Source organism: Alosa pseudoharengus, unplaced genomic scaffold (assembly GCF_046254945.1).
Source record: "Alosa pseudoharengus isolate Yale_2024_CS ecotype anadromous, Long Island Sound unplaced genomic scaffold, YU_APseudo_1.1 YU_APseudo_1.1_scf_7, whole genome shotgun sequence".
Classification (NCBI taxonomy): domain Eukaryota; kingdom Metazoa; phylum Chordata; class Actinopteri; order Clupeiformes; family Clupeidae; genus Alosa; species Alosa pseudoharengus.
The window spans coordinates 12,363,013-12,377,052 of record NW_027468859.1 but is presented as its reverse complement, the minus strand read 5'-3'; the positions used below and the strand labels follow the sequence as shown (position 1 = coordinate 12,377,052).

General features: G+C 39.2%; 2 protein-coding genes across 7 annotated transcripts in view; one reads left to right on the top strand and one right to left on the bottom strand.

The window, feature by feature from the left end:
• Positions 1-4,620, bottom strand: part of LOC143109863 (kinesin-like protein KIF13B) — a 35,506-nt gene extending 30,886 nt beyond the window's left edge. For 5 of the 6 annotated variants that reach the window (XM_076272657.1, XM_076272659.1, XM_076272662.1 and 2 more), the window contains exons 1-3: positions 1,881-2,235; positions 1,369-1,458; positions 791-884 (exon numbers count right to left, since the gene is read on the bottom strand). In XM_076272657.1, coding sequence (XP_076128772.1) covers positions 791-884; positions 1,369-1,435 — 161 coding nt within the window. In that variant the 5' untranslated portion in view covers positions 1,436-1,458; positions 1,881-2,235. Of the gene's footprint in view, positions 1-790; positions 885-1,368; positions 1,459-1,880; positions 2,236-4,504 lie in introns of those variants that run through there. The other variant, XM_076272658.1, reaches the window with a different exon arrangement.
• elp3 (elongator acetyltransferase complex subunit 3) overlaps positions 2,680-14,040 on the top strand; it is a 32,984-nt gene continuing 21,623 nt past the window's right edge. Inside the window, exons 1-6 of the mRNA XM_076272664.1 lie at positions 2,680-2,857; positions 4,637-4,736; positions 7,024-7,162; positions 8,926-8,996; positions 9,209-9,272; positions 11,617-11,685. Of these exons, the coding sequence (XP_076128779.1) occupies positions 2,836-2,857; positions 4,637-4,736; positions 7,024-7,162; positions 8,926-8,996; positions 9,209-9,272; positions 11,617-11,685 (465 nt within the window). The 5' untranslated portion in view covers positions 2,680-2,835. The remainder of the gene's footprint in view (positions 2,858-4,636; positions 4,737-7,023; positions 7,163-8,925; positions 8,997-9,208; positions 9,273-11,616; positions 11,686-14,040) is intronic.

Genomic DNA, 14,040 nt, shown 5'->3' with positions numbered 1-14,040 from the left:
ATTTGACTCGAGCACATTCTGTCCTGGTAGGAAAGATATAAAATGGTGGATGTTCCTGGCCACTGTATCTTCAAGCCAAGAGGAGAGCAATATAGGGAAATTATACCTGCTTTTCTGATCTCTTACACACACACACACACACACACACACACACACACACACACACACACACACACACACACACACACACACACACACACACACACACACACACACACACACACACACACACACACACACACACACACACACACACACACACACACACACACACACACACACTGCCACATTGTTTCCTTTGGCACTAAAAGAATCCAAGGTTACACTCCATTGGGCCCTATACCGGTTGCTATGATAACCGGACGACCAAAGTAGCCGAGGAATTTAGATTGGGTGGGAGTCGCCACCCAACCCAGCCCATGACAGATTAAAAAGAGGGAGAGAGAGAAAGAGAGGGAGGCAAGAAAGAAAGTCTAGCTTCTTTTCAAGAAGGCAGGCCATCCAGACCAGGCAATCAGTCAAGGGCCCTTTTGTTTCTCTCTGCTGCAGTTAACTAACCATGCCAGGCTGTAATGCCTACTCTGTGTGGTCCTTCTTAAAAATGACATCAGTGTCTTCAATGCCAGCATCTGTGGCCCTGCACTGTGTTCCTACAGCCACAGCTATCAGCCTGAGATGTGTCAGTGAAGCCTCCTGATGATGTGTCACTGATGGCCCACTTCCAAACTGGTGGTGGTGGATTCACAGAAGTCGGCATACACAGTCCACCGCCAGCGTTCTCAAAACCTACCTAGTGTCCCCTTTTCCCATGTTCCCCATGGCGGGGTGGAGGATGGTCTGGTTGCCTTCCATTTCCACAACACATTTTGTCTTCAGGTCCTTTTCTGTAAGGGAGGTGCACCAGAGAGACGGGGAAAGGCAGAAAAAACTTTAATTTCCTAGTGCCATTAGCAACAACACAAAAGTAGGACAGCAGCTCAGAGACACAAATATTTGTGAGTGTGTGGCAACAGTGTTTGAAAGAATGGAACAGACTTTTTTTAATATCTAAAATAACATGGGACGATTTCCAAAATATTACATGGATATGTGGGTTACAAATCTGGCATCAAAGACTAAATCTATGCCCCAAGGACAGCACATTATGCCTACCAAGGGAAATGAGAAATGGTGGATTCTTAGCTCATAATGTTTGTTTTTCATACGGAAAATTACATTTAAACTCCCATGAATAGAGAGCACACTTTTTCCGTGCGCATGGCCGAACAACCATGGACTGCCTCACAGTCAAGAAAGTCACTGACTGGACAGAGGGGCATTACTTAATGGAAATGCAATGACTGTCACAAGGTTTCGTTCATGTCTCACCTCTCCTGTTCATTGGTCGGAGCCGTACAGCAACCTTCACATTTGAGTCATTCAAACTTTCGTCCATAGTGCAGAGTCTAGGTTAGTGGTCTAAGATGCAGGGGGGAAAAACGTTCGTAAACACTTCGTATGCAGTCAAACCAATTACATTGTACAAGGCATTCTACTCAAACTCATTTACAAAGATAAAGTCTGGGCTTCAATGTCCCATGTGAAACAACACTCGCCCTCGGCTCCTAAAATCTACGTAGCGCTCATTACGCCATATGTTGTTGAACATTTGCATAGACATAGTTAACTGTAATAAACAACCTAGTTCATATATGGAAACAAACAGATATGGTTAAGTTTAAATATTCAGCATAGTCTAACATTTGTAACACACCTGCAGGTCAACTGCAGGTTAAAGAGATATGCAACATCAAATTATTCTTTTTGTCGAGAGTCATGTCATGTAGCAATGACCGTTCGCATTTCTCTGAAGGCGTTGTAAAAGGAAAAGTAAGCCTTACCGCCGATCTTAAGGAGAGCTCCAACGAGAATTAACATTAGCTTGCGATTAGCCTGTGAGGTTATAGGCTGGCTTTATTCCAATCATAAAACATTCCAAATAGATGAGCTCTCCCGAAGAATGTCGTCAATAGCTTTCGTTCAAAAAAGATCCTAGGAAAACTCCAGCTTTTCGAATCGATGACACTTCAAGAGCAATCTGACACATTTCCACCTGCTTCATTTCCTGATACTCCCGAGACTAGAGGGACCACTGAAGCCATTTTAACCTGAGACAGTAGGCTACAGGTTCTACTGTGGAGCAAGCAACAGGTTGCCTATGAGTGCCTATGCACAGATTTGCACTGAGGCGGATTTGCTCAGACGCATAGTGACAGTGACAGTCCAAGTGACCGGGAGGAATATAACTTGATAAATGTTGATCTTGTTTTGGTCAGCTTTAAACAGTTACCTGTTACTCACACCTTTTTTGTTTATTACAGTTTGTTTTCTTTACCAAGACAAAAATATCTCAGAAATGATTTCATGAAAACAAACTAAATTTGACAATATGAAAATATTCATTGACAATATGAAAATACTCATTTTATTTGTTAAATAAAATAAACCATTTATGACCAGGCCTAATAATGTAACAATATGGTGATACATAAATCAAAATGAACGACCATGCAGCATTCAAGATCTTTTTTTTTTTTTTTTAATTCAGACCACTAGAATTTCTTGTGACAGATGGGACAAGGAACTATACATGAATGTCTGTTGTCTTCCGAAAGAAAAATGTTGTTGCACCTTTCCGGAAGTCTTTTCGACAGTGCTAAACAAAATACGGCCTTAAGCATGTTGACATGTTGGGTGAATGTGCTTACTAAACATTATGTTTTAGATTGAATCAATATTTATTTCACTGTCATACAATTAGTGTATCGGTGAGATAGTTGTGGCTGCATTGTTGTCATGGGGAAGCCAAAGAAGAAGAGTAAGTGTTTTCTCTTACTGTTAAAGGTAGCTAGGTACGTATGTGTTTGCTAGCACAGCCAGTTCTAAACGTGTGTATGCAGCATAGCATAGCATAAGTATATCTGTGTCTTTTAAAGCTAACTGGATAGCTAACTGTTTGACTCACGTATATACAATGCCTGCCTTTAATTCTTCACTGTAAATTGTGTCTTTTTAAATATGGTAGCGTATGGTATCAGTTACCCTTATGACTCAAAGTTATCCATCCTAGATATTAGACAAGTAACCCCACCTAGAATGACCTATGTGGAACCAAAGCTCCGCTTAAACCCTCTCTCTCTCTATGGGTGGAACTGCAGTGAGAGATTGCCACACATTCTCTTGTGTAAAATCCATAGACACTAAAAAAAATAGGGTATAATCTGAGAATATCTTTAGGGGAGCACGAACTGGCATGTTGGATTTATTTATTTATTTGGAAACAGTACAATAGATAAATGTACATTACCAGTTATAGAGCATCGCATGCGTTATGAAATAATCACAGTTAAACATTATGAAAGAATGATATTAAAGAGTAAGCCTGGCCTACATAGGTCGAAGGTTTTGAGGGCTTTTGGATTTCATATAGGCCTATTGCATGCTTTCTCGTTCAAACACTGTAAATAAAGGTTTCAGCATCTTTGCATAAAAGTCTTGAAAAGGTAATATCAATGGATAATTTTAAGACACAGTCTTAACCTTATTCATAATCAGATATTTAGAAGATATGCACCATATGGTCAGAGAAAAGATTATTCTCATTCAATCTCAGGGACAGTGGGAATTTCTGTAAAATGATGAACAGTAGCCTGCTATCTTGCACGGGTCGTCGGTGATGTCTCCGTTGACATTGAGTTTCCTGATAGAATTGGATTTATTTCGAGATCTTTCTAATTGGAAGAAGTATGTGGTATTTTGCTCCCCTTCCTCCAGCCATTTGCTTCTTGATCTGACAAAGACTCCTTTAGCTTTCTTTCTGCATATTTCATTTAATTTATCTTGCTGTAAAATTAAAGCCTCCCTGCCATTTTCTGATAAATCTTCAGGTTTCATTTGAGTAAGGGCAGTTATTTTAGTAATAATCTTTGTTTCATCTTTTTTTCATTCTCTGGCTGAAACAGACCCATATTCTCGTACGAATTTTGATACCTCAAAGTTAAAGAGTTCCCAGTTTCAAGAGAAAATTTTATTAAGGCCCTGTTCCAGAATTATAGTTTCCATTATAGTTTCCAGTAAGAACCTCTAGAACTTATAAGGACATTTGGAGCGACACAGGTTTATAGTCTGTTAGTGGAGTTGCTATTATAGTGTGAAATGTGAAACCCACATTTCATTTCACCACTGAGATTTCTTAAAAGAAACATCATCTATCAGAATGTGACATTTGAAAAAAAGTTTATGCTGTTTTGCAAATAATAAGCTTTCCGTTTAACATTTTCTCTTAACCCCCTGAGAAACAACTGTCAAGCAGGGCAGTGTAAGAAGTGAGAGATGAGTTAAAATCAAAACCAAAGTGAACAGCTTTCATCCCCCAGCAAGAACAAATATTGGCTTTTTTACACACCTCGTTCATCATTCAGATCATTACAGTTCTGAATACATACATGCACAACACTACACCTACCTGCATACACACAGGTTCTAGCTGAAATGAAGCTTGAAGAATATGGTTATTCTATCAGTTGTTAATGTGCAGAATACATTAAGACTTGTATGATCAGGAGTTAAAGCCCTTGCCTCCCCCCAATTTGCCCAGGTGACCTCAGCCGTGCAGAGTTGATGATGATGACGATAGCCGACGTCATCAAGCAACTGGTTGAGGCTCACGAGGAGGGGAAAGACATCAACCTCAACAAGTTAGTACACTCCTACCTTGCATGTGTACTGTGTATAGAGTGACTGTGTGTGTGTGTGTTTGGGTGTTGTGATCCTTCTGTTGCTCCTCTACTGTTAAATTCATAAGCATATTTTCAGTCCAATCTCTGAAGTGAATCTTATGTTTTTCATTCTCTTGCACACACACACACACACACACACACACACACACACACACACACACACACACTATTTCCACTCCACACACTCTGCTACTGTAAAGAAACTTGAGCTGTTTTGAAACATAACTGCAACTCCATCTCCCTGACACCTTATTTGTCACACCAACCCATATCTGTACACACACACACACTCACTCACTTACTCTCACACACACGGACACTCCTACCTTCTTAACCTTTGTCTTTTGTACACATTCCTGAGGTTATATGGGGTGTCAACTAATGGGTAATTCTAAATATACTGGTGGAAATATTGTGAGTGCTGATGGTAATTTTCCTAGTACCACAGTTATCTGGAAACTCAGTCAGGATGATGGTCAATCCAGAAACTCTGAGGCCTGTCACGCGTCAGAACAGAATTTCTAGTAATAATGTAAACATTTCTTGTGATAGTGGTAACATTTCTAGTGATGATGGTAACAGCGTATTCATCACATTAAGTTGTAAAAAGAACAAAACATCTCATCCTCTATCCATTAAGTTGCTTGAGAAGCCCTCAATCCTCATTTAACAGGCTACCTAATCATGTGGCAGCTGCACCTGCGGCAACTTCAACAACCTTGTCTGCCAGATCAGTATCCTTTGCTTGATCAGTGCATCTTCAGATCCTTAAAGCAAAACAATTACAGGGCAATGTGGTTAGGTTCTGCCTGTAGACATCAAGTATTATCTAGTGGTTTGTGACCAATCTCAATTCATATACTTTCAAATGAAGTTGAAATACATCAGTAGTTAAGGCAAGCAAGCAAACAAACCAACAGAAATGAAAGCAATGAGAAAAAAAAACCCAGGAAAGAGGCAGCAGAGGCATTCCGTTCACTAGCACCTATAATGGAATTGGGAAATGTTACCGTAGAATTACAAATTTGTGACAACATGTCAAAAAAGATATGATGCTCTTGTATGAATCATCTGAACCACAAGTATTCCTTCTAGGCAGGATAAACTTAAAAGGAATTAAAAGGAAATAAACAGCAATATAAAGAAATAAAAGTGCAACAGAATAACAAAATAACTTAATCAGTTTAAGTTGATACAGAGGTTGGGTAATCAGACTAGTAAAACAAAATGGGGGGAAAGGAAGTGTGTAAGGGAACAGACACTTGGAATGTAGACATTAATAATAACAATAGATACATGCTCATCACAAATGTTTACAATTACATTCCCCATATAAACCATAGAATTGATAAATAGAATGCAATAACATAAAATAAGAGAAAAGTAATCTTGACCTGTCCTGGTCAGGATGTCTAAAACACAAGAAACAACAATTGGCATTTCTGATTACATTAAACATTGGCTCAACAGTACAGAAATCAAAAGCCAACCTGAAAATCAATTTGTCTTATAAGCATAAGAAGGCAGAGCAAAAGGCTTGATATCATGGCAATCATTTAGTATGGAAAGGTAACAAAGAAAACAACAAAACCACCCTGGCATGGTAGAAGATCATACAAACAATATTCAAAACATTTCTTAAAGCAGGCCCGTGAGTCCAGATCACCAAAGAAATAAAATCTATGTTACCCATACATTTGAAAGTGTACCCACAGTTACAGTAACAATTACAGTAGTTGTACTGAACATTTTACAATACATGTACATTTGTGGTACACATTACAATTGGATGTATGCTTCAAACAAAAAAGAGAGGGGGGGGGGGTGGCCTCGTGTTATTATTGTTATAACTCTGTTTGAAGATGTATAGGTAGAAGAGCTGACCCTCCTACACTCTAAATGTTAATGAGTTAAGTTGCTAATACCATCTGGACTGGTTACCTTTTATTGTTCTTTAATGAAACCCCCCCTTGCCTGGGATGGTTCTCAGAGGCCTGGTCCCATACCGATTCTACAAATGTAGTGTTTCACGTTGCTCCCTGGCTCCAGTGGTCTGAGTGCCAGAGCAAGGAACAATTGAGAAATGCACACAGGAACTCTTTCAGTGCATAGCTAACTATCAGATGTGATCCGATTACAATGTGCTCTCAATGATCTGTGGTCGGAACTCCCTCCCTCCATACCCTCCTTCCTCACTCCATCCCATCGAAACTGAAGCTCAGCGACTGGTCTCCTCCTTTTCCAGGGTGAAAACGAAGACGTCGGCCAAGTATGGCCTCTCCGCACAGCCGCGCCTCGTGGACATCATCGCTGCTGTTCCACCTCAGTACCGGCGCGCACTGGTGCCCAAACTGAAGGCCAAGCCCATCCGCACAGCCAGTGGGGTCAGTAGTGCCATCACTAGCTGTATGTGTGTATGTGAATAGTATACTCTGTGTCTTGAATGATGAATGAATAACCCATTCATCGGTTCGAAGTGGGCTACACTACTGAAATACATATTTATGTTTATAGTTCTTAGTTATAATGGCATCGATAAACATTACATTGACATTAAAGTGAACAGTTTAAAGTCATATAGCCTAAATAAATATGAATATTAGTAATAGACACAATAAAATGTAACAGAATTATAACAATTACCATAACCATATACACACTGCTACTCCGTAAGAATTATTTAGTTAGATTAACATGAAAGAATCTACCGGTCCTTAAATGACAATAACTAAAAGCTAATAACTAAATAACTAAAAGTGTCATAACTACTGTACTGTACTACTTAACCCTTAGAACCCGATTGACGCAAAGTGCGTCAAAAAACACACCCCTTCTTCTCTGTTACATTGCTCCGGAACGGTTCGTCGCAGCGAGATGAAACCTTTATTGCACGACAGAGCAGAAGTGGGGCTTTCCAACGAGACTACACACTTGTCTGTACGATCAAGTATGAAAATTAAAAAAAAATCATGAAATTAAATCAAATTGTATCATATTTACAGTCTATACTTCTCTGCGTTCACCTGCACACACATTACTCTAGTTTGAATTACTCGCGAACCCGTGATCGCATCGATATGGCAAGCATATCAGATGAAAGAGGAGGCACAGGGCTATCCATTGGTACCATGTTTATCGATCCTTCTGGCTTATAAAACCAGACGAAGTGACTGCAAAATAATAACGTCATGTACACAAACCAACGCTGCACACTCATTACTCTCGTTTGAATTACTCGCGGACCCGTGATCGCATAGATATGCCACGCATGTCAGATGAAAGAGGACACTCAGAGCTATCATTTGATACCAAGTACATCCTTCTGGGTTATAAAACAGACGAAGTGACAGCAAAATAATAACTTCATATAGCTGGAGTTTTTGTCTGTTCTTGTGGCAAAGCATGTTTATAATCCAATGCTATCATGTGTTTCTCTATGGCAAAGCATGTTCATATTCCGGTTTTGAGATCCTAGCAAATTCCTGCATGGCATCCAATTCAAGGCTCACATTGCATCCCAATTTGTTCAACAAATAAACACCTTTTTTGCCTTTACTTTGTTCATGGCAATGCAGTAAAAAGTTGAGAATTATTAGCATACACACAGGCACGCAGGCTAACACATAACCTCGGGTCAAGTCAGGTCAGATCAGTTCGTGTCACAGATATGGAGCTCAGAAAGGTCACTATAAAAAATGGCATTTATTTCCATAAATCACACAGCAAATATTTCTGTAAATTGCTCAGCCCCAGAGTATCCCTCCAACATGGCAATTATATTGCCCGATTCAGGACAGTCTGCCCTACAACCACATGAAATGCATGTAGAGCTGTGAGCTTGCTGTGGTGAGATACATGTCAAAATATAAGAATTTTTATAATACACTTTTTATATTTTAATTCTTTAAAAATCAAAATAAAATTAATGCTAGTATTAATACATGAAATGCAGATCTGAATAGCCTAGACTCTCCTGAAAAAAACAATATATAATATATGTGTGTGGCACTTACAATGACCAGAATAAATCCTTATGAATAAATGTAGTGAAAATGCCCTAAAAACAGCTTAGGGTTCTAAGGGTTAAAGCATAAAATAAACTTTATGACATGATGAACTCATGGAAGGATTATGTCTTCTGTTGCAGATCGCAGTGGTTGCCGTCATGTGCAAACCACACCGATGTCCTCACATCAGCTTCACAGGGAACATCTGTGTGTGAGTGATCAAGGATGCTGGGACAAGATGGGATATCTATACCAGTGATCTGTATATCTCTCGCAGTGTCAAATGATTTGGAAAAAATCTTATCTGGGCATTTGTTGATTAGCTAAGATATAAACAATCATTATACTTTAAGGCATATGAGTCTAGTGTAACTAATACTTATTCACAAGGACTGTGAGATAACTATGTTTTGTCCCTGGCAGATATTGTCCAGGAGGACCTGACTCGGATTTTGAGTATTCCACACAGTCTTATACAGGATATGAGGTATTCACCTTCCCTTCCCTCTATACAGAAATTTAAATCTGACATATGCTCAAGATCATATTTGGGTCTTTCCGTATCAGTTCAGATAAGGTTGTTGCTGCACAGTCTCAGATTTTGTTCAAACCTTGTCTATATCAAGAATGGGTCCAAAAACCAAGGCCTGTAAAATATTTCCCATGTCTTCATATTATTTTCATCCCTTGAAATTACTTCAGTTTTACAGCCTGAAAATCACATTGTCTGGTAAGCAATGTTTGGGCATTGATATAATGAAAAGTATTATTCATATGCAGCCCAAACTTTGTAGGGATAAACATGTTCTCAGTATGACTGAACCATTAAACGTTTGTACGGCATTCTCAAAAAGAGTTACATTTAGGTTAGTATAAACTTGTTTTTGCACGCATTTGGTATCAATCATTATTTTTCTCTTTACATACTATATTTTATTGATATACAGTAGTACTCCAATATTTCAGCTCTCCACATATAAAGGGAGGTCATTTTGTGGGGTAGCTAGTAGGCACTTGAAGATCTATGTGAAAGTAGCTCAATGTATGGGCATTTGGTGTACAACGTGCCAATGTTGTACCATACAGGTAGACTTTTGTCTTAGGGCCAAGAATGAAAACCCATAGGTATACAATGTAATCAAGCAAGTGTATTTATATATGAATGAAACATGATGAATCATTGGCACTTTACACACAAAATGACTATAAAGTGAGCTATTCTCATGTTAATTTTCTTGTTCCTACTACTAGCCATTGGTGGACGAAGTACACAAATCCTGTACTTGACTGAAAGTAGAGATACACATGGTCAAATGTTACTCCAGTAAAAGTAAAAGTCCTTCTTTTACATTTCCACTTGAGTGGAAGTACAAAAGTACTTGCCTTCAAATGTACTTAAGTATCGAAAGTAAAAGTCCTGAAATGTATTATGATTAATACAGTTGCATTTACTCTTGTTGAAATGATTCAGCACAGACATGCAGTCATTGAGCCTTTCTCCTCCATTCAAGGACAAAATCAGCTAATAATTGCTGTATGTGAGAAAGAACTAAAAACAAACTAATGTGATATCTTATCGTAGATACAAGTAACCACATTTTTCTTTGTTGTATGCTTTATACTTTCGGACCAAATGAAGATGTTCCCTTTTGTGTTTGAATATGTCAGATTGTCTATCAATGTCTATCATTTGCTCTATGGCGTCAAGAGGCTAGTTGTGGTAACATCAATATTGTGAAAAGGGGTCAACAAGGTACAGTAAATAGTGGATATGACAATAACATAGGTTAGGCAAGACTATTATTTAAAGCCTAGCTCTCTTAACCCATTTACGCCTAAAATGCCTGCTAAAAACGCCTATAGAATCCTATGGCATTCTAGACTAAATAACCTTATTTCCTGAGGGTTTTCTGAAAACATACAAAAAATTGTCAACGTCTACCAAAATTTTATATCTAAGCCTCTGTAGCACCTAGAAACATGAAATAAAAAGCATGCTGCGCTACGCAGCATCCAGCGGGAGGGTCAATGTTGCGCTACGCAGCATCCAGCGGGAGGGTCAATGTTGCGTCATGCAGCATCCAGCGCGAATGGGTTAATAGAAAATATACATGTAAGTACACATGTATTTGGACAGTCTTTTTTCCAAAAGGAACTTCAGCTGTACTTCAGCTATCACAAAATGTAGTGGAGTAAAAAGTAAGATATTTGGCCTTGAAATGTACTGGAGTAAAAGTAAAAAGTTTACCAAAACTGAAATACTGAAGTAAAGTACAGATACATGAAAAAGCGACTTAAGTACAGTAATTGAGTAAATGTACTCAAGTAATGTCCACCACTGCTACTAGCTACCCCATATACCATTTTAGTCCTATGAACATGACCAAAAATTGCAATCACTCCTTGTTTTATACTTAATATCTTCATGTGCATGTGTTGCAGAGACCTCAAATATTGCCTCAACATTAATAGAGTAAAGTACTGAATTTGCAGGCAAAAAAATGATTGGTGCTACGTGGATACAAAAAATGAGTTTACAAGACCCTCAATATCACCAGTTTTCCATATGTAGGGCCTTATATAAAACTAATGGGCATGCAGTACAAATGCGTAACGGTTCAATAATACCAAGAACATGTCTGTCTTCCACCCTGCAAAGTTTGGGCAGGCTAGGAATAATACTTTTCAAGATATTAATGCCCAAACATGGCCTCCAAGATAAGGCATTTCTGAGAGTGTAAAAATGATACAAAATCAAGGGTGAAAAAATTTATTTATGAAAACATTGGAATTTAACAAAAATATTGTGTGTGTGTGTGTGTCACGCTCAGCCCACGTCAATGAGGGCCATTCGGGCACGCTATGACCCCTACCTGCAGACCCGACACCGAGTGGAACAGGTGAGCTGCCCAGTTTGCTCACGCCGTCCTTCTGTTTTCTGCTCTCTAATAATCCCACCAAAGGTCAACCAGTGCACAGACCTGCTTGAGAAAATGGCAGTGCTGAAAGTCAGATTAGAAATGCAGAGCGTTTATATGCAGGTCGGAGCTCCGTGAAAGTGTATGATTCTAATTTCATTATGAGACAGGCGTCAGAATGTGCTCGTTGATTTTGATGGGAGACCTTGCTACTCAAACATCAAGGTCCTTTCACGCCTAAGGCACTTTCACTCTTCATATCATTCTTAGTGCTTGAATGATCAAATTGTTAGCATTATACAAGGGCTCTCTATACAGAGCCAATGGAATTATGTAGTGTATGACGAGCTTTCTGTTATCTGCATATTTATTGCTGAGGTGCAAGGCTTACAGCATAATGCAAAGTAACTTGTTATCTTTAAATGCTTTTTAAATGACCCTTTTATTTGAAAAGGCAGTGGACCAGTAAGGTACTTGAGTGCCTCTAGAATGCTGTAAATGTTGTTGGTCGTATATGGGGAGAGAGGTTTCTTCTTAAATTTTCTGACCGAAAGATAAGCAAAGACTACCCAGCCCATACATAATCTACATGTGTTCTATCTACCCAACCCATACATAATCTATGTGTGTTCTACCCAACCCATACACAATCTATATGTGTTCTACCTAACCCATACATAATCTATATGTGTTCTACCTCAGTGTTTCCCAAACTTTTTTTCTGGCGACCCACTTTTAAAAAATGACAGAAAGACGCGACCCATTTCACTTCAAATCTACCCTGCAACCACCAATATTGTTTTAGGCCACAGGTTATCCAACTTTTCTATGCCTCCCCCAACCATACATTGCTATAGGATCCCTGCTTTGAACACGGTTGTGTTGCATTTTGAGCACCATCAAAAGTTGGAAATGACTACTGAAAAGATAATTCTCTCTCTAAATTCTCGCATGTTGCGCAGTCGTCATTCGTCAGCATAGTAAGCTGTTCCTGTATTTCTAAAAAAAAATGTTGTAGGCTACGTTGCGTTGCAGACAAATGGGTCCATAACACTGTGGACATCAATTTCAATGTAAACAGCAAATAACTCAAGTCGTTATATTGTATTGTTGTATTATATTATATTGTATAGTCGTTATATCAGAACAAGAGGCGTTTGCGCAAGAGCCGGAAGAATGCGCCTTTACTTTGGAGTTAGCGAGGTAGAAAAAGAGAGGAATAGTGTTTAAAATGCCCATTTAAATTGTAGACTATAAATAATGCACGGTTGTGCATTTTAAATCAGAAATAAGAATGTGAGGAGGTTGCTATTAACTTTAAAGATTGCATCTGCAATCGAAACTGTATGCAAATTGAATGGCCTTATGTCCGGTCTATGGATGTCTGCTTTAGTTGACAGCACGATCACTAGATTTTAATCGGTAAAGTTGAGGAGCTGGTATCTATTAATGTTTGTGCAAATAGGCGGATTCATGTTCGTGCAAATAGGCGGATTCATGTCCCTTGCAGTTTGCAACTGCGAGGTACAGGCGCCCCACAGAACTGTTTCATTTTGAGAGGTAAATATCCATGCTGGCACCCCCTCTGCGATGCGTTCGTCCCCCAGTTTCATGCGCCAGTTTCATGAGCTGTGACTGTGGTAGTTAACAATCTACATCCTAATAGAAAACTGTTAGCTTTCCTGGTATCAAATGACAAATGGTATCAGTTAGGCCTATAACACAACATAAATTGTGCTGGCGACCCAAATAAAATCTCCTGCGACCCACCCGTGGGTCGCGACCCAGACTTTGGGAAACACTGTTCTACCTAACCCATACACAATCTATATGTGTTCTACCCAACCCATACACAATCTATATGTGTTCTACCCAACCCATACATAATCCATATGTGTTCTACCAAGCCCGTACATAATCTATCTGTGTTGTATCTTATGCTTTTCTCTCTCTTGCGTGCGCGCACACACACACACACACACACACACACACCTGTCCTTGTGCATACATTTCCACCCCACACACTCTGCTTCTGTAAAGACACTTGAGTTTTTCTGCAAACATAACTGCAACTCCATCCCCCTGACACCTTATCTGTCACACACCAACCTATTTCTGTACGTACACACACACACACACACACACACACACACACACACAATGTATCATATCTAACATTAACAATGGCAATTACAATGAGTGTGGTTGTTTAGATTTACGGAAACAACACTTTGGCATTCATCTGCATGTCACCTGCAACCTGCCACCATCATGGACAGGAAGTGATAGACACACACACACACACACACTGCTACTCCTACCTTCTGCACTTTGTCT